The 21,250-nt window shown below is 41.8% G+C and overlaps 1 protein-coding gene across 2 annotated transcripts in view; it reads left to right on the top strand.

Moving 5' to 3' along the window:
• The first annotated feature begins 6,733 nt into the window (after window positions 1–6,733).
• The window catches only part of CCDC81 (coiled-coil domain containing 81), a 42,405-nt gene continuing 27,888 nt past the window's right edge, over window positions 6,734–21,250 (top strand). The window contains exons 1-5 of one of the 2 annotated variants that reach the window (XM_070782862.1): window positions 6,734–7,024; window positions 7,132–7,316; window positions 14,174–14,235; window positions 17,382–17,538; window positions 19,090–19,346. In XM_070782862.1, coding sequence (XP_070638963.1) covers window positions 7,238–7,316; window positions 14,174–14,235; window positions 17,382–17,538; window positions 19,090–19,346 — 555 coding nt within the window. In that variant the 5' untranslated portion in view covers window positions 6,734–7,024; window positions 7,132–7,237. Of the gene's footprint in view, window positions 7,317–14,173; window positions 14,236–17,381; window positions 17,539–19,089; window positions 19,347–21,250 lie in introns of both variants that reach the window. The other variant, XM_019955359.2, reaches the window with a different exon arrangement.

The following is a 21,250-nucleotide window of genomic DNA, read 5'->3' as shown; positions in this document are numbered from 1 at the left end:
AGACCTGGATTCAATCCCTGGGTTGGGATGATCCCCTGGAGAAGGGAATAGCTACCCACTCCAATATTCCAATTTGGAGAATTCCATGGACTGTACAGTCCAGGGGGTCTCAAAGAGTCGGACACGACTGAGTGGCTTTCACTTTCACTTCTATACCTTAAGCTTATATCTAAAGAGCTTGTTGATAAACTTATGATTTTAATAGTTGATATGTTTTCAGATTTTGTACAGTCATGTAAAATGCGAGTGAAAAATCACTCTACTTTTTTCCCAGCAGTGTATCTTTTGTTTATTTCTAGTCTTATAGCACCATGTAGGGCCTCCAGCACAATGATGATAAAAGCTGTGGTGCTCATCTTGTTGGGGAGAAAGCTTTGAATGTGGCACCACTGAAAATGGTGTTAAAAAAAATAAATTTCTTTTCAATTTATCTGGCTGCACTGGGTCTTAGTCACAGCACACAAGAGCTTCATTGCTGCATGTGGCATCTAGTTCTCTGACCAGGGATTGAACCTGGGCCCCCTGCACTATGAACAGAGTCTTATCCACGGGACCACCAGGCAAGTCCTTACCTATAGGCTTTTATTACTAGATAATTTTTCAGAAACCCGATTTCCTCCCATTTCTACCTTGTTGAGGATTCTTCCTTCTGAAATTGTGAATGCATTTTAGTTTTATCAGATGTGCTTTCTCCGTCTAGTGACATGACTGCACTTTCCCCCTATTTTTAAAAATTCTGTTAATGTTGTGAATGACACTCATGGAGTTTTAAAACATTAAACTGTCCTTTTATTCCTGGAATAAACCCCTCTTGGCTGTGATGCATCACATTTTTTTTTTTTTTTAATATCCCTGGAATCCTGTTTACTGATATTTTGTCAGGATTTTTACATTTACATTCAAAAGAGACACTGGCCTGTAATTTTTCTTTTTTGTAATGTCTTTTTTAGGTTTGGAATGAATGTTTTACTGATCTTAAAAAATTGAGATCAGAAGTCTTCTCTCTTTTTCTATTCTTTGAGTATTTGTAAATTCAGTATTATTTTTTCCTTAAATATTTTGAAGAATTCACCATTAAAGCCATATGGGTCTGCTGTTTTTTGTGGGAAAATTTGGAAGTAATTTGTGTCAGCACATCAAATTGAGAGAGTCATTTCCTAGGCAGGTTGATAGGGAGTCTAGGGGTCCCCGAGGAGAGAGGGGTCTGGAATTCTCAAGGAGGAAAAAAGGACAAACTTTTTTTCTTTCTCCACATTCCTTAGGATTATATACCAATAATGTATCCTGCCTAAGGACAGTCTTTGGATTCAACCTTCTGTTATTTTAAAATGTTAATTATGGGAGTATACCTGGTCTTTACAAGGATGTATCTTGCCTGAAGACAGTGTTATCTTAAAATGTAAATTATGGGAGTAGGTCGGAGGAGGTCTTTACAACCTCCAGACATTCTTTGGATTATATAACCTCATTGTTAACACTAGCAAGGGGGTACGCTTTCTACCCTCTTCTGATGCCTATGTCAGAAGCTTTCTCTATCTCCTTTATACTTTAATAAAACTTTATTACACAAAAGCTCTGAGCGATCAAGCCTCGTCTCTGGCCCCGGATTGAATTCTTCTCCTCCGGGGGCCAAGAATCCCAGTGTATTTGCGTGATTCAACAACAACCTTTCAAAATTTTAGTCATTCTCTATAGGTAATGTCCTTGTTCAAGAGAAATATTATTATAGCTTGAGATGAGTTTGAAGTTTATATCAAATAATAAATTATAGGTATGTCTTTCTATTGGGCTTCCCTGGTGGCTCAGATGGTAAAGAATTTGCCTACAACATAGGAGACCCAAGGCTACAGTGCATGGGGTCATAAAGAGTTGGACATGACTGAGAGACTAACAAACATAAAAATCATGTCTTTGTACTAAGAAAATAAAAAAAACTAGTAGTCTTCAAATTATTGGGTTTTGCTTCATATATTTTGAAGCTCTGTTATTAAGAGCATAAATGTGATAGGATAATTAGGATGTAAAAATTAAGATTTTTATGTCTTGTTCATAAATTGACCCCTTTATCATTATGAAATGGTACTCTATCTCTGGTAACATCCTTTGCTCTGAAATCTAACTTGTCTGATGGTAATATAACCACTCTAGTTTTTACTGATTAGTGTTAGTGTGGTATACTTTTTACCACCCATTTAGTTTTTGCCTTTTTGTTTATATTCTGAATATGTTTCTGATAGGCAACCTATAGTGGGGTCTTGCTTTTTGACTAATCTAATGATATCTGCCCTTTAATTAGATATGTTTAGACCACTCAGATTATATTTAATATGATTATTGACATGGTTGGATTTGAATCTGTATGCATGCATGCTCAGTCACTTCAATTGTGTCTGACTCTGTGCGACCCTATGGACTGTAGCCCTCCAAGCTCCTCTGTTCATGGGATTCTCCAGGCAAGACCACTGGAGTGGGTTGCCATAGTCTCCTCCAGGGCATCTTCCCGACCCAGGGACTGAACCCGTGCCTCTTACACCCACCGGCACTGGCAGGTGGGCTCTTTACTGCTGGTGCCACCTGGGAAGCCCTGAATTCGAATCTACCCTCTTGCTATTTGTTTTCTATTTGTCTCGTCTGGCTTTTGTTCTCTTTGTTCTCTTTTTCTGCCTTCTTTTGGACTAACTGATTTTTAAATTCCATGTTGAGGGGGCTTACTTGTTACAATTCTGTTGTATTTATAGTACACTTGTTTAACCTGTCCCAATGTAGCTTCAAGTGATGACACTTTACATATAAGAACAAGTGTATGCTTCCATTTCCTCTCTTCCAGCCTCTGTGCTATTGTTGACATACATTTTACTTTCGTATATTTTATAAACGCTGAAATATATTGTTATTATCTTTGCTGTAGATAGTCAATTTCCTTTCTAAAAAAAGTATGTCTCTTAAATCATGTAGAAAACTAAAAACTGAAATCACAAACCACTGTTATAATAGTAATGCATGAGTGCCTGCATGCGAAGTTGCTCAGTCGTGTCCGACTCTTTGAGACGCTATGGACTGTAGCCCGCCAGGCTCCTCTGTTAATGAGATTCTCCAGGCAGGAATACTGGAGTGGGTTGGCATGCCCTCCTCCAGGGGATCTGCCAGACCCAGGTCTCTTATGTCTCCTGCATTGACAGGCGGGTTCTTTACCACTAGCACCACCTGGAAAGCCCAGCTTTAGTACTGGGTTATGTAACTGCCCATGTACTCACCTTTACTGAGGTCTTTATTTCTTCACATGGCTTTGAGTTAGTTCAAATGTCCTTTCATTTCAGTTTGCAAGATTCACTTTAGCATTTCTTGCAGGGCATGTCTAAAGGTAATAAACATCCTCAGTTTTTATCTGGGAATATCTTGATTTTTCTGTCATTTTTTTTTTTTTGTCACATCATATGGCTTGTGGGAACTTAGTTCCCCAACCAGGGATTGAACTCAGACTCTAGGCAATAAAAATGCCTAACCACTGGTGCTGTGCTCTGTGTGCTAAGTCTCTTCAGTTGTCTCTGACCCCGTGGACTGTAGCCCACCAGGCTCCTCTGTCCATGGGATTCTCTAGGCAAGAATTCTGGAGTGGGTTGCCATGTGCTCCTCTGGGGATCTTAATGCAGGGATCAAACCCACGTCTCTTAAGTCTCTTTCACTGGCAGGTGAGTTGTTTACCACTAGCGCCACAAGGGAATTTCCACTCCCTCATTTTTTAAAAGACCTTTTATTGGAGTATACTTGATTTACAATGTTGTGTTGGTTTCAGGTGTACAGCAGAGTGAATCAGTTATACATATGCTCTTATTTTTGTTTTTAAATTCTTTTCCATTCAGGCCATTGCAGAGTATTGAGTAGAGTTCCCTGTACTATCCACCAGGTTCTTATTAGTTATCCATTCTGTATATAGTAGTGTGTATATGCCAATCCCGATCTCCCAATTTATCCCTCCACCCACTTATCTCCTGGTAGCCATAGTTTATTTTCTACATCCATGACTCTACTTCTGGTTTATAAATAAGTTAATTTGTATTCTTTTTTTTTTTTTAAGATTCTATGTATAAGTGATATTGTATGATGCTTGTCTTTCTATATCTGACTAACCTACAGTACTAGCTCCAAGTTTAGTAGTTTGGAAGCCAAAATTTTTTTTTTCATTTAATTTTTCCCATTGTTTCTTATTTATTCTTTAAATTTTTGGCTCCATTGATCTTAGTTGGCTTCCTGCTGGATTTTCATTGCATTGTGTGGACTTCTCTCTAGTTTCAGCACGCAGCCTTAATAGCCCTGAAGCATGTGGGATCTTAGTTCCTTGACCAAGGATGGAACCCGTGTCCCCTGCATTGGAAAGTGGATTCTTAACCACTGGATGACCAGGGAAGTCCCTCCTATTGTTTCCTTAAGCGTACTGCAACTTCCTCTATTATCATTATTCCTGTCTTATGAGTGAAAAACTGAAGCTCTGAAGTATTAACATTTTTTCAGTCATACAAATTATTTATGCTAACATCAGGTGTGAACTCAGGTCTTCAATTGCCAATATTTTTATTTTTTCTTATTTGAAATGGGGGGAAAACATGCAAAATGTTTATAAGAATGACAGGTCAGATGAGTATGGCATAAATATTAACTTAGCATCCATTAATAAATAATGTTATATACATAGGTATCATTATCATATTTATTATTCATTGAGGTCACATCTATTAAACACGGGAAAGTTCTGTTGTACGACTTTCATCCTGCAGGTGCACCAGGTAGAGTGGTGACGGTGTGCTATCTATTACTTGACATGTTCTTTTTTTTTAATAGTCTGACTTGAGTTTTCCTACATTTCTTCCTTGGGAGATCATTCCATAGCTTAGTCTCAAAGCATCCTCATTTGTCATATTATCTAATTTACCTTTCTTCAGTTGTGTTACATCTTTGCCATTTCATCTGTCAAACATTTACAAACAGCTGTCACTCCCAATGATATTAATCACTCTGGGGTCAATCTTCCCAAGACATGCTCTTATGCTTTTAGTTATTGGGTGGCTTTCCCTCATCTCTCTCAGAAATTTCTCTGATTGCAGTTGACCCTTGAACAATGGGAGGGGGTGAGGTTTGGAGTGCCAAGCCTCCCCACAGTGGAACCAACCCCTCCCCCCAACTTTACGGTCCCTTGGACTGCAAGGAGATCCAGCCAGTCCATTCTGAAGGAGATCAGCCCTGGGATTTCTTTGGAAGGAATGATGCTAAAGCTGAAACTCCAGTACTTTGGCCACCTCATGTGAAGAGTTGACTCATTGGAAAAGACTCTGATGCTGGGAGGGATTGGGGGCAGGAGAAGAAGGGGACAACAGAGGATGAGATGGCTGGATGGCATCACTGACTCAATGGACGTGAGTCTGGGTGAACTCCGGGAGTTGGTGATGGACAGGGAGGCCTGGCGTGCTGCGATTCATGGGGTCGAAAAGAGCCAGACACGACTGAGCGACTGAACTGAACTGAACTGAACTGATACCTCATGCCCCTCTACCCCCACCCTGATATCTGCTGTTCCACATCCATGGATTCAGCTATTTCAGAATCCGTGTTACTATAGCATATATATTTAGTGAAAAAAATCTGCACACAAAGGGACCCGGGCAGTTCAGATTTGTACTGTTTGAGGATCAACTGAATAGTTTCCATCTGACATATAGATTCTTTATGCCACATAATGAAATACCAACTCCATTTTAATACTGAAGAATATAATAGTCTGTGTGAGTGATCACGTCATCTTATCCCAAAGCCTTCAGGAGCCATCTACACCAAGTAAATCCCAAACCTCTTTGCTAAGCATTCAGACCAGTCATCTCAGAAGTAACCTCCCCCTCCTTGTACTGCTTTTACATTCTCTTCATATCTCAAATATGAGAGTTAACATGGAGAAGTCACCCATTGAGAAGCCCCTGATCTCGGCAACTAGAGAAAGCAGCACTTAGCAACCGAGACCCAGCACAGCCGAAAAGAAAAAGTTTGTTCAAGAATGTTTGCAGCAACATTATTCCGAATAGCTCCAAAGGGAAACAATTCATGTCTCCGTCAACAGTGGAATGGATAAATAAAGTGTGCAATCGTCACACAAAGGGATAACACGCAACAGTGAAAATGAACAAATTGCTACTGAAGAAATCACAGAGGAATCTCACAATGTTTAGTGACAGAGCCACAACCGAAGCATACATACCGTAGGCTTCTAAAAGTTCACATACAGGTAAAATTAATTGATGGTATTTGTTGGAATAATGTCAGGAGGGGGAATGAGGTGCATTTCTGTGGTAATGGTGGAGTTCTATTTCTTGACCTGAATGGGGTTTACATGGGTGTGCTTGCTTTGTGATAATTCATTGTCAGCAGAGGAGAGAGTACGAAAACAGTTCTGCAGGAGGAGATTCATTTAGTGTAGAAGGAAGGAGAAGTTGACTGTAATGAAAAAAAAAGTCGACTCCCTCCCCACTCCTCCTGCCCTCCATTTCCTAGGAGGGGAGTCTAGGAAAAACCAAACAGGAGACAAACAAATTCCAGCTCTCTCTCAAACTCTCAAACAGACCCAGAGACTCAGAAAGTCCATCACTCGGGATAAACGCTTATTTCCAGGTTTGTCCAGGGTGATTACCAAAGCCACACGTCTCTTCTCTGTTCAGGGCAAGAAGGAAAGGGAAAAAAATAAAAAACATTGTTACTTCCCAATTTCTCTCTGCCTGGAGCTCTGATTCAACCGGGCCACCTGGGACCAGACACACCTAGGGGGCTGGGCCACGGCCCTATTCTGACTCCCTAGCAACGGAGCGAGCCTTTGTCGCGTCCTAGCAACACGCTTCTCCCTTACTCTTTGCGGGCCCGCCCTCCCGCGGTCCCCTTACCCTGCTCCGTGCTCCGGCTGACCCTCTCAGTGGGCCTCCTAAAGGTCCCCAGAGCTTGGATTTGCGCTTTTTAATTCAAGTGCCGAACAGCTCTCTGAGTTCCTGTGGTGGGCACCTTTCAGGGAGAGCCAGAGTCGGGGGCGGGGTGTGGGGGACGGCAAGAAAAAAACGTTTAAGAAAGAAAAAAAAAAATCGAGATTTGGTAATTTTTAAGGTACATCCCAATTTCCCAGGAGAGGGGGGCTGGAGTGGGACAACCACGTTTGTGTAAACTCCATCTGAAGAAGAAAAGACGCAGCATCCAGCTGACGGGACCAGAGATGCTGGACACCATCCTCCCTTCGCTGCAGGACGTCGGCAGGCACCTGCTGCCCACGCTGCCCTCGCTGAGCCAGGAGGGTAAGCGACAGGGGCCTGGGGCTGGAGACGAACCTTTACCTGCTTGGGGCAAAGCTAAGGACTTCTCCCCATCCCCTGTCTCCGGAGGGCCTTGAAGGGCCCGTGTTGCCTTGTCAAGCAGCTGGTAATCACAGCCGATTCACGGTGCACGTCCAAAGGCTCTTTCCATTTCTTTAGCTCCGCTGGGTCTTAGTTGCCGCTTGCTAACTCACTTGCTCGGTGTGGGAGGGGCTTCCTTGACCCGGGATGGAACCCAGACCACGTGCACTTGGGAGCACTAAGTCTTAAGACACTTTTGTTTACTGAGTTCTTTAATGAGAGAAAGGGGCCAGCTGAGGGGGTTTTTATTAAATAAGATAATGTACACACAGGGACTAGCGTGGAGTCTCAATAAATGCTGGCTACAAACAACCCCCCCAAATGGCTCCTTCTCAGAATTCAGGCAAAGGCAAGGCTACTTTTGTTGCCCTTGGTATCTCAGGGTTGTGTTAAGAAAGTGAGATCAAGGGACTGCCCTGGTGGTCCAGTGGTTAAGACTCTGGGCTTCTACAGCGAGGGGAGTGGGTGAATGGGTTCCATCCCTGGCTGGGGAAGTGAGATACTACATGCTGCCTGTGGCAGCCAAAAACGTTAAAAAAAAAAAACAAAAAAACCCCAAAAAACCAAAAAACTGAGATTAAAAAAAAAGAAATGGCTGTTTGGAAGAAGACTTGACATGTTCTATAGAAAATTTGCTAGGCTTGGTTAGAAAGTTTCTTAGAAGAGTAACTCCAAAGTGACACCGAGATTAAAAAAAAAAAAAATTATTTTTGGCTGCACTGGGTCTTCATTGTTTTGCCCGGGCTTTCTCTAGTTGTGGCGAGCAGGGGTTAGTTACTCATTGTTGCAGGTCTCCGGCTTCTCACCGCACTGTCTCCTGTTGCAGAGCACAGGCTCTAGGTGAACCGACTTCAGCGGTTGCGGCCCGAGGGCTCAGGAGTTGTGACAACCCATGCCAGTGTTTTCACCTGGGAAATCCAAGGACACAGGAGCCTGGCGGGGTACAGTCCATGGGGTCACCAAAGAGCTGGACATGACTGAGCAACTAAACAACAACAGTAGTACTTAGAGGGAACCGTCATCGTTTTACAGATGCGAACCGATTGAAAGTACTGAAGGCTGCACAGCGAGCAATCCGTGGGGGCGGGAAGGCTGTAGGTCTCCAGACACACAGCACAGCGTGCCCTTCCCACTGCACTGTGCTCTGGGAATATGTTTCCTTGTCTAAATCACTCTATACTAATTTGCTCTGTTTGTATATCAGGATTTTAGTTTAATAAAGTTAGGGGACTTATCTTTCCCTTTTGATATTAGTATCTATTTCAAGTATATATTATTCTGTAATATACATAATGGGCACTTCATCTTTTTTCTTTTTAATAATGATTATATATAAGATAAAGTGTTCCTACCTGGAATACATTTGGCATTGTGTTTAAAAATACAGTTTTGAATGCACAAAATGTTTAGAATCTGAACTTAAATGAAGGTTGAATTGAATATGGAAGGTACATCCAGGGATGATTTCTTGTGGTTCTTGGTATTTCAGTGTTTGGTCAAAATAAATAAAAACCTCAGCTTTCCTAAAAATATAACAGTAGCATATTCTTTAATTTGCTTTTTAGACTGGATTAGAAGTATTTTTCTTTTGAAATTTAGTGATTCTTTTCCTGACACTTTGGAGCGTGGAAAAAAAATCAAAGTTAGAAATCACAGTCTGCAAGATTTCCAGGTCTGTTCCATTTGAATTACAGAGGCTTAAAGGCTTCATTTCCTGAAGGAAATGATGTACATGTTTTCCTTTTCCTTCAGTGAAAAATTCAAATTTCAGCTTAGAATAATAAACTCTGCTCTTATAAGACTTTGCCTATTCGATTTTTAAGAAATTATTATTTTATTTATTTATTTCTGACTGTGCCAGGTCATCATCACTCGTGGGCTTTTCTCTAGTTGCAGGGGGAGGGGGCTGCTTTCTACGGGCAGCATGAGAGCTTCTCGCTGGGGTGGCTTCTCTTGTTTCTGAGCACAGGCTCTAGGGTGTGCAGACTCCAGTGAAGTGAAGTGAAGTGAAAGTCACTCAGTTGTGTCCTACTCTTTGTGACCCCATGGACTATACAGTCCATGGAATTCTCCAGGCCAGAATACTGGAGTGGGTAGCCTTTCCCTTCTCCAGGGGATCTTCCCAACCCAGGGATTGAACCCAGGTCTCCCGCATTGCAGGCGGATTCTTTACCAGCTGAGCCACAAGGGAAGCCCGAAGACTCCAGTAGTTGCAATATATGGGCTAAGTAGTTGCAGCTCCCTGTTTCTAGAGCCCTGGCTCAGTAGTTGTAGTCCATGGGCTTAGCTGCCCTGCAGCATGTGGGATTTTCCCAAATCAGGGATGGAAATCATGTCTCTTGCATTGGCAAACAGATTCTTATCCACTGTGCCACTAGGGAGGCCCCCCACTCCCACCCCATTAGATTTTATAGGGTAAAATGACACAGTTGGACTTGAATGTATCTTTCAAATGAAGAAAGAGGATCTTCAAATTTCTAATTAAGCTCAGGTCTTTTCAGTAGGGTCTGGTTGCCAGCTATACAATTTCTCCCGGCCGTAATTAAATCATTTCATTTTGGTACAGATTGTTTTCCTGAAATGTGAGCTGCATATCATCACTCTAGGTGAAAGGCTTAACAGTTTTGACTTTCAAAAGTCTTCATGTAAGTCTGGCTACTGAGATTCTATATCACTAGTGAATTAAATATTTTTAGTCATGATGAAAATTTGAATTCAGGAAACAGTTGAGACTGTTAATTCTTAGCAGCCAGCAGCAGACAGAATTCTTTTGTCTGTAAGGGTGAGGAAGAATGGGATATATAGTAGAATGGGACAGAGTAGAAGGAATACTTGAGTATATTTAATAAACCGTATATCCATGATTTAGAGTGAAGGGCAGAGTTGGCATCCAGCTCGCTGTAGCATGCAGTCCTAGTTTTCTTGGTGAGTGAGTTTCCATCACCCAACTTGTTTCTCGAGGCTCATAAGAGTCACTTCCATCTGTGCATGCATGCTCAGTCATGTCCGACTCTGGACTGTAGTCTGCCGGGCTCCTCTGTCTATAGGATTTTTCAGCAAGAATACTGGAGTGGGTTACCATTTCCTCCTCCAGGGGATCTTCCCAACCCAGGGATTGAAAGGTTGTTGCTGAGTTGTGAAAGATTCCGGGATTCTTGACCTCCAGAGGAGAAGAATTCAATCTGGGACCAGAGACAAGGCTTGATCGCTCAGAGCTTTTGTGTAATAAAGTTTTATTAAAGTATAAAAGAGATAGAGAAAAGCTTCTGACATAGACATCAGAAGGGGGCAGAAAGAGTGCCCCCTGCTAGTCTTAAGCTGGATATTATATAGCTGCTGCTGCTGCTGCTAAGTCACTTCAGTCGTGTCTGACTCTGTGCGACCCCATAGACGGCAGCCCACCAGGCTCCGCTGTGCCTGGGATTCTCCAGGCAAGAACACTGGAGTGGGTTGCCATTTCCTTCTCCAGTGCCTGAAAGTGAAAAGGGAAAGTGAAGTCCCTCAGTCATGTCCGACTCTTAGTGACCCCATGGACTGCAGCCCACCAGGCTCCTCAATCCATGGGATTTTCCAGGCAAGAGTACTGGAGTGGGGTGCCATTGCCTTCTCCTACAAGCTGCTAATTAGAGAAAGGAAATGTCTCAAAACTCAGAGACTGTCACCAGGCCCCTCACCCACAACATACATTTTGAGATAACATTGGTACCAGGTGAGTCATCCCAGGCCATAAAACGATTGACATGAATCTTGCAGAAAGGTAGGTTTCCAAGTAAATATACAGTTTCATTAACATAGATTGGGAGAACAAGGTACGAGTAAAACATACTGGTTTGCTGAGCCCTTATCAGTTCTGTGTCTTAAGTGGAACCGACTTGGAGAAAGTCAGAGTCTAGGGTAAATACATAGTTCATTAACATAGCTTAAGAAAAATATTTCCATAAGAAAATGCATTGGTTAGCTCAAGGTTTGAGAAAAGTTAAGTTCAGGTGGAACCAGGTGTCATCATGGCAACACAAAATTTTAAGAGAAACCTCCTTTTAAATTTGTATAGAGAAGGGAAAAATATCTAACACTTGTAGTTTGTTCCCCTGCCGCTTAAGAAGGAGATAAAAAAACATCTGACACTTGCAGTCTGTTTCCTCTGTTTGGAGACCCCTAGCCTTCCTGCCTGGAGAAGGCAATGGCACCCCACTCCAGTACTCTTGCTTGGAAAATCCCATGGACGGAGGAGCCTGGTAGGCTGCAGTCCATGGGGTCGCTAAGAGTTGGACACGACTGAGCGACTTCCCTTTCACTTTTTGCTTTCATCCATTGGAGAAGGAAATGGCAACCCACTCCAGTGTTCTTGCCTGGAGAATCCCAGGGACGGGAGAGCCTGGTGGGCTGCCGTCTATGGGGTCGCACAGAGTCGGACACGACTGAAGCGACTTAGCAGCAGCAGCAGCAGCAGCAGCCTTCCTGCCTGTTACCCTCTTAGGATCAAACCGGTGTCTCCTGTATCTCCTGTATCTCCTGCATTGCAGATGGATTCTTTACCCACTGAGCCATTAGGGAAACCCATGAGTCACTGCTACTTCTCATTGCCCATCCTGTTCATTCTCTGGCATATTAATAAAAATATTTACAGTGTTGATATACAGGATTAAATGAGTGCAATTTTCCACATTAGGTAATGGTTTAAACCATTAGAAAAGCAGTTACAAGAGTAAATCAAGCAGTTTCTAAACTGGGGAAAGAATGGGTTTTTGTGCCCAACTCCATCTATGCCATGAAGTGGTAAGCTGATATTTGCCACTGTTCTTGATCCTTTCTTTTGAGTAAAACACAGGACTCTTGATTTGCAGAGAGAGTTCACTAGTGGAAAATATCTGTAATAAACTCATGACTAAGTTTGGAATGGAAATGTCAACATAGACATGGTTTTCTATATTTATGAGTATTAGTTATACCCAGAGTATTCTTTCATATCATACATTAACACTTTAGTAATTGACAACTACTTATTTTTCTACCACAGCTTTCCTGGAACATAGCTCAGAACAAGAAAATAAGCATAGAAGGCCTCCCTCTGATCATTCAAAGTAGAAAGTGTGAAGTCTATGTCTCAATTCAAAGTAAAGCCCTTTGGACCCTTACCCAAAAGTCTGTTTTTAAAAATTATTATTTTAGACATAATGTTAGTATATTTGTTGAAATCAAGAGCACAGCTGATCAGAAGCAGTGAATTAAGACTGGGCAGTGAGCCTGCAGAGCACTCGTAGCAGAGAGGAGTGACAGCTGGAGTCCAATGGTGACGACTGAGAGTGAAAAGCAGTCAAGAATGAAGCAAAAATAAAAGTGCAGAGACAGTTAATGTACGGACAATGATCTTTCATGCTTTAGTGGCCCCTGGCCTCCTTCCTGTATTATGGAATGGTGTGAGAATGAAGGCTTATGTTAATCAAATGGCATGGTGTAGACTCTTAGAAGCTTGTTGAATGGGTCATTAAGAAAAGCCTAGATTAGGGACTTCCCTGGTGGTCCAGTGGCTAAGACTCCATGTTCACAATGCAGGGAGCCCTGGTTCGATCCCTGGTCAGGGAACTAGATCCCACATGCTGCAACTAAGAGTTCACAGTTCAGTTCAGTCACTCAGTCGTGTCCGACTCTTTGCGACCCCATGAATCGCAGCACGCTAGGCCTCCCTGTCTATCGCCAACTCCCGGAGTTCACTCAAACTCACGTCCATCGAGTCAGCAATGCCATCCAGCCATCTCATCCTCTGTCCCCTTCTCCTCCTGCCCCCAATCCCTCCCAGCATCAGAGTCTTTTCCAATGAGTCAACTCTTCGCATGAGGTGGCCAAAGTACTGGAGTTTCAGCTTTAGCATCAGTCCTTCCAAAGAACACCCAGGACCAATCTCCTTTAGAATGGACTGGTTGGATCTCCTTGCAGTCCAAGGGACTCTCAAGAGTCTTTTCCAACACCACAGTTCAAAAGCATCAATGCTTTGGCACTCAGCTTTCTTCACAGTCCAACTCTCACATCCATACATGACCACTGGAAAAACCATAGCCTTGACTAGACGGACTTTGTTGGCAAGCCACAACTAAAAAAAGATCCTGTGTGCCACAACTAAAGGTTCCACATGCCTCAATGAAGATTTAAGATCCCTTGTGCTGCAACTGAGACTCAGCATAGCCACATAAATACATATATATATATATATAAAGAAAAGGCTAGATAACACTAGGTTAACTCAGATGGTTAAGAATCTGTCTGCAATGCAGGAGACCCGGGTTTGATCCCTGGGTCAGGAAGATCCCCTGGAGAAGGGAATGGCTACCCACTCCAGTATTCTTGTCTGGAGAATTCCAAAGACAGAGCAGCCTAGCAGACTACAGTCCATGGGATCGCCAAGAGTCTGACACAACTAACAACAACTATGTTTATAGAATAAAGGGCAAGTTGTGACACTTCCCTTTATTCTACAAAGATTTTCTCCACCTCCTCTCTACCTTCTCTTTCTCTTTCGCCTCCTCTTTCACATTTTTGGAATTTAAAGCAAGTTAACTTTGCTTATTAGGAAAATTATCTTTGGGGAGTGACTTTATTTTCTGTTAATTTTAATTAATTAGAAATTATTATCACTTAAATAATGTAAATTATTTATTCTGTATTTCGTATTCACATTTTTGTTTACGAACACTAAGATAACTATCACAGGTGTGCTTTCATAAATTATTCATACATTATATTTTATTTACCTTGAATTTTAGAAGTTTCTACTATTTGGGGAAATGTGTCAGAATTTGTGGAACGGCAGCTATCCTTACACAAGGTAAGATTTATACTTTAATTTTAACATAGGACATCAAAGAATGTTTCCTCCTTAGTCTCCAATTGTTTTGCTGGGAGAAAGATAGCAGATTTTAGAGCCATCCAGTGTAACCTGCAGTCCTGTGATTTTATGATGCTCACACGTAGGACTTGTGGTTGGTAGATTTAACAGACACGGATTTCACCCTTAGGTAACGATGTGAAAGTTGTGCTGTTCCAGTGATAGGAAGTGTATTGCTGATCAGTCCAGGTGTGTACAGAGGAAGTAGATGAATTCTGTTCATCTGTGATCTGGTAGTTTCTGGCGTGGCTATAGAAGGATATGATGCTTCTTGTCTTGCCTCCTTGCAGGGAATGGATTCTAACTGAAATGTATGAAGGCAGTCAGGGACTGAACTCTACTTGCCAAAAATGAGAACCTTTGTCCAGGGCTGGCCTATTTCTGCCCCATCAAGTCTTGAGTTTGGATGCCACAGAACTGAACAGAGATGTTGGGAGTTTGGAGGGTGCTGGGATATTGTGAAACGTTTATATCCTACTCAGAGGTCCCAATATGAGAACCTTTGATCTGAATTCATCCATGAAATCTATTTGTTTGATCTGATAATTTGAATTAGTCATCAGAATTTAAAATTGGGAGTTTGTACAAATTTTTTTTTCCTTGAAAAATCAGCTGATTAACAAAATCAGTTTTTGTTCAGTACATGTGACGCTTGGCTGAAGCTGACAAGGGTCTCTCCCCTTTAGATGGGGCATGCACTCCTGAGCCATCACATTCTCTGGCTCTGTACCTTCACTCCCTTGCATCCTTTCTTGGCTCCTATAGCATTAGACTTTGTAACCTTTGATGTATGATGTTTCCAGGAAGACAGAGCTCTAGAGTGAGAGCCAAAATCTTTTGCTTCTGCACATTAACCAAGATCACCACACTAGGGCACGTATCTTCGATGTTTTGGGTTGTCTGATTTTAAGTGAGGGACAATAAACCTACCATAAAGAATGAGAGGGACTTCCTTGGTGTTCCAGTGGTTAATCCTCCATGCTCCCAATGCCAGGAGCTTGGGTTTGATCCCTATTTAGGGTTCTAGATCCCACATGCCATAACTAAAAGATCCCATACACCACAGCGAAGATCAAGACACTGTGTGCCACAACTGAGATCTGGTGCAGACAAGTAAATAAATAAACGTTTTTTTTTTTTTTTAAAGAGAGAATGAGGAAGCAGAAAATCTCTCCCCTGATGGCAAGGGATTAAAATTTAAAATGCCACACAATTTCAGTCAGTTCAGTTCAGTCGCTCAGTCGTGTCTGACTCTCTGCCCCACCACGGACCACAGCACGCCAGGCTTCCCTGTCCATCACCAACTCTCGGAGCTTGCTCAAACTCATGCCCATTGAGTTGGTGACGTGGCCAAAGTATTAGAGTTTCAGCCTCAGCATCAGTCCTTCCAATGAACAGTCAGGACTGATTTCCTTTAGGATGGACTGGTTGGATCTCCTTGCAGTCCAAGGGACTCTTAAGGGTCTTTTCCAACATCACAGTTCAAAAGCATCAATTCTTTGGCACTCAGCTTTCTTTATAGTCCAACTCTCACATCCATACATGACTACTGAAAAAAACATAGCTTTGACTAGATGAACCTTTGTTGGCAAAGTAATATCTCTGCTTTTTAATATGCTGTCTAGGTTGGTCATAGCTTTTCTTTCAAGGAGCAAGTGTCTTTTAATTTCATGGCTGCAGTCACTATCTGCAGTGATTTTGAAAGCCCCAAATAAAGTCTGTCACTGTTTCCATTGTTTTCCCATCTATTTGCCATGAAGTGGTGGGACCAGATGCCACGATCTTAAGTTTTCTGAATGTTGAGTTTTAAGCCAAGTTTTCCACTCTCTTCTTTCATTTTCATCAAGAGGCTCTTTAGCTCTTCTTCACTTTCTGGTATCATCTGCGTATCTGAGGTTATTGATATTTCTCCCAGTAATCTTGATTCCAGCCTGGGCGTCATCTAGCCTGGCATTTCACATGATGTACTCTGCATATAAGTGAAATAAACAGGGTGACAGTATGCAGCCTTGATGTACTCCTTTCCCAATTTGGAACCAATCTGTTGTTTCATGTCTGGTTCTAACTGTTGCTTCTTGACCTGCATACAGATTTCTCAGGAGGCAGGTAAGGTAGTCTGGTATTTCCATCTCTTTTTAGGACAAGAGTAATCTTCAGTTCAGTTCAGGTCAGTTCAGTCGCTCAGTCGTGTCCGACTCTTTGCGACCCCATGAATTGCAGCACGCCAGGCCTCCCTGTCCATCACCAACTCCCGGAGTTCACTCAAACTCATGTCCATCGAGTCAGTGATGCCATCCAGCTATCTCATCCTCTGTCGTCCCCTTCTCCTCCTGCCCCCAATCCCTCCCAGCATCAGAGTCTTTTCCAATGAGTCAACTCTTCACATGAGGTGGCCAAAGTACTGGAGTTTCAGCTTTAGCATCATTCCTTCCAAAGAACACCCAGGGCTGATCTCCTTTAGAATGGACTGGTTGGATCTCCTTGCAGTCCAAGGGACTCTCAAGAGTCTTCTCCAACACAAAAGCATCAATTCTTCGGCGCTCAGCCTTCTTCACAGTCCAACTCTCACATCCATACATGACCACTGGAAAAACCATAGCCTTGACTAGACGGACCTTTGTTGGCAAAGTAATCTTAGATAAAGATTAAAAGCAGCTATGGCATCCATACATTAAAAAAAAAATTTATTTGTTTGACTATACCAGGTCTTAGTAGTGACATGTGGGATACAGTTCCTCCACCAGGGATCAAACCCAGGCCCCCTGCACTGGGAGCACAGGGTCTTAGCCACTGGACCACCGGGAAGTCCCCATACATGTTTTCTTAGTCCTCACAGCCTTTGAATGATATGGAGATGATGGATCAGAAAAGCACTGTGGATTGAGATATTACGTTTTATACTTCTTTGAAAACTTAGAGTCATGAAATACTAAAGCTGTAATGGGTCATAAAGAGCATTGAATTTTAAGGCACATGCTTAAATTTCTTCATGTGCTTTGGGATAACAGTGCTAAGGATTATTTTTCTTTACATTTCAGTGAATTCTCTCTGTTGATTTTTTTTTTTTTTCCCCTTTATCTTTTCAGGGAGTTCAGATTCCAGGACTTGGAACTTTCACTTTCATGAGACAAAAGCTTGAGGTGGGAAACAAGAAGTTTTTCCTAATTCAGAGGCCCGTGTTTATCATGGCAGAGAAGTTAGTACAGATTCATGGACTCAAACAAAACAGAGTATATACTCCTGGTAAACAGATTTTATTTTAAAGACTTTCCCAGAACGTGACTAGCCAGGGGATGAAAATGAAAGGGCAATGCTTGGCCAATTGTGGCTTTACTGCTTTCTGCTTTGAGAAGCTCTCTTTTCATGTGATACCTTTGTCAGAGGGAGGGGCTGAGGTAGGGAATAATATACAGTCTTTTTGCAAGTCATTTTCAACCTCAGAAGCTCAAGGCCGGATATCACATCAAGGCAAATTTATATAAAAGCCACATCACTGAGTCATGCAGATTTTATATGTATTTCAGATCTAAGAAATTAAAAGTGATTATAAAGAAGAGAAAGTTAATTAGGATTACTGGTTGGAAGAATCACAGTTAATATCAACTAGGAAAAGATCAACTGAGTTTCTATTGTATATCATCGAAATTATTGAAATTTAAAAGTTGTTAGAAGGTTAATGGAGAAGGCAATGGCACCCCACTCCTGTACTCTTGCCTGGAAAATCCCACGGATGGAGGAGCCTGGTAGGCTGCAGTCCATGGGGTTGCGAAGAGTCAGACACGACTGAGTGACTTCACTTTGACTTTTCACTTTCATGCATTGGAGAAGGAAATGGCAACCCACTCCAGTGTTCTTGCCTGGAGAATCCCAGGGACAGCGGAGCCTGGTGGGCTGCTGTCTGTGGGGTTGCACAGAGTTGGACACGACTGAAGCAACTTAGCAGCAGGTTAATAATTCTGTAAAGACTTAATACCTTATACACCTCTCACATCCTAAATCTCCTTCTTTCCTTTGCTTCCTGATTCCCTTCTTCCCTCCTTTTGCCTCCTTCCTTTTTCCCCTCCACAAATATTTACTAAGGGCCAACGACATGGCAGTCTTGTCCCAGGTGCTAGAGACATGGGGGGATACATGACGCCTTCTCCAGGATACTTGCATTCCAGTTTCAGGGTGTGGCTTTATGTGATACCTGCCCTGGTTACTTGGAGTGGGAGGGTTCTCTCCTAATTTCTGGTTGTGTTCCTTTTGACTTTCCTTATCATGCCCTCCCGCATCAAACTTATATCTGGATGAAGAGAGTTCGTCTACCCCCAATGCCGACAAGGTGAAAAGGCTGGAACTTGCCTTTATGTTAACATCTCTGGAAGTTAATTTGCAGAGTAACTTTCTACCGAAAAATGATATATTGGAAAAACAAATACCAACAAGCTATACTTAGAATTTGTTATGCCTGTATTCTGTATGGTAAATTTGATGGATTTTTCAACCATTTAAAAATGTATTTATTTTTGACTACACTGGGTCTTCATTGCTTTGGGTGGGCTTTCTCTTTCAACAAGAGAGAATGAAAAGCTTATCTGTAGCACAGTTTAGAAAGCTAATTGTGCTTGTTCTGAGCAAAAACATTCTACTTTTAGGGAAAATTTAATTGAGCATTAAAGAGTACAACTAAAGGCTTCACAGGTACAGTTCTGTTTTTAAGTATTAAGTGAGAATCAAGTGATTATTTGTGAGTGTGTATGCTATGTCTTTGTTATAATCTCCAATTCTTTCCTCTCCCCCTTTCTCCTCTAGGTGATATCCCAATAGTTCCACTTAATTTTGTCATGATATCCTTGGAGGGTCCATTTAGCAGAGATATAGTGGAAGGATGTGTGAAGGAGACGCTGCTTTTTTTGTCACGATCCATTTCCATCAAACAAAATGTGGAGTTTACATTCAAAGGAATCGGGGTCCTCATGATCAAAGACAGCAAAGTCAAGATGAGATTCTATAAGGACTTCCTTTGTACAATGGATGGAAGCGGGGCTTTGGCAAAAGCCCTAGCAAATGTAAATTACTGTTTTCTTTCTCCTAACCCCTTTCTGAATCTGTAAATGTGTTATCTTTAAGATTGACAAGGGCTTCCCTGGTGGCTCAGTGGTAAAGAATCTGCCTGCCAACGCAGGAGACGCAGGTTCAATCCCTGGGTCGGGAAGATCCCCTGGAGGAGGAAATGGCAACCCACTCCAGTATTCTTACCTGGAAAATCCCCTGGACAGAGGGACCTGGTGGGCTACAGTCCAGAGGGTCGTAAAGAGTCAGACAGGACTTAGCAACTAAAACAACAACAAGGTTGACATATTTTAAATGGCAGTTACCCCAAGTCAAAGAAGTGCTTGTTTATAGATGATTAACTCTTTGACAAAAAAGTTAGAAGGGTTAAAGAACTAAGTTTTGTGTCAGTGCCAACTGAAAAATTATAAACAGTAGTAGAAACTCATAATTATGAACATTTTATAGGATAGTACCTTATAGTTTAAAAACTTTTTTTTCTACATATATTATTTCATTTGACTCTCAAAACATTATAAAACCAGAATTATTATCCTGATTTTACCAGTGAGAAAAATGGGGTTCAGAGAGGTTGTGTGGGAAGTCTAGGAGTTCAGCAGTGGAACTGAAATTTAAGCCAAGACTTCCTAATTACTCTTTTTGTGCCGATTACACTATTTTATTTTAATGAAAGTCTACAGAAAAATCTAATTCAAGTCATAGAAATGTATATTCAGCTTTTAATTTGCATTGTTTAGAAGAAATTTCATAGTTGACCATTCACCGTTAACTGTTATAGCTGGTGTGACCTTCGTGCCAAGTTGGACATTGCAGACTTTAAGGAGGCAGTGAAACAATCATTCAACAGAGCTAACTGAAACTCCTTTTTTCTTTTTTCAATTTATTTTAGTTGGAGGCTAATTACTTTACAATATTGTAGTGGGTTTTGCCATACATTGATATGAATCAGCCATGGGTGTACATGTGTTCCCCATCCTGACCCTCCCTCCCACCTTCCTCCCCATCCCATCCCTCAGGGTCATCCCAGTGCACCAGCCCTGAGTGTCCTGTCTCATGCATCAAACCTGGACTGGAGATCTGTTTCACATATGATAATATACACGTGTCAATGCTATTCTCTCAGATTATCTCACCCTCGCCTTCTCCCACAGAGTCCAAAAGACTGTTCTATACATCTGTGTCTCTTTTGCTGTCTTGCATATAGGGTTATCATTACCATCTTTCTAAATTCCACATATATGTGTTAGTATACAGTATTGGTGTTTTTCTTTCTGGCTTACTTCACTCTGTATAATAGGCTCCAGTTTCATCCATCTCATTATAACTGATTCAAATGTATTCTTTTTAATGGCTGAGTAATATTCCATCGTGTATATGTACCACAGCTTTCTTATCCATTTGTCTGCTGATGGACATCTAGGTTGCTTCCATGTTCTGGCTATTATAAACAGTGCTCCGATAAACATTGGGGTACACGTGTCTCAATTCTGGTTTCCTCGGTGTGTGTGCCCAGCAGTGGGATTTCTGGGTCATATGGCAGTTCTATTTCCAGTTTTTTAAGGAATCTCCACACTGTTCTCCATAGTGGCTGTACTAGTTTGCATTCCCATCAACAGTGTAAGAGGGTTCCCTTTTCCCCACACCCTCTCCAGTATTTATTGTTTGTAGATTTTTGGATAGCAGCCATTCTGACCGTTGTGAGATGGTACCTCATTGTGGTTTTGATTTGCATTTCTCTGATAATGAGTGATGTTGAACATCTTTTCATGTGTTTGTTAGCCATCTGTATGTCTTCTTTGGAGAACTGTCTGTTTAGTTCTTTGGGCCACTTTTTGATTGGGTCATTTATTTTTCTGGAATTGAGCTTTAGGAGTTGCTTGTATATTTTTGAGATTAATTA

Source organism: Bos indicus, chromosome 29 (assembly GCF_029378745.1).
Source record: "Bos indicus isolate NIAB-ARS_2022 breed Sahiwal x Tharparkar chromosome 29, NIAB-ARS_B.indTharparkar_mat_pri_1.0, whole genome shotgun sequence".
In the NCBI taxonomy this organism is placed as follows: Eukaryota; Metazoa; Chordata; class Mammalia; order Artiodactyla; family Bovidae; genus Bos; species Bos indicus.
Note: the sequence above shows the minus strand (reverse complement) of the source record. Positions and strands in the feature narration are given on the sequence as shown.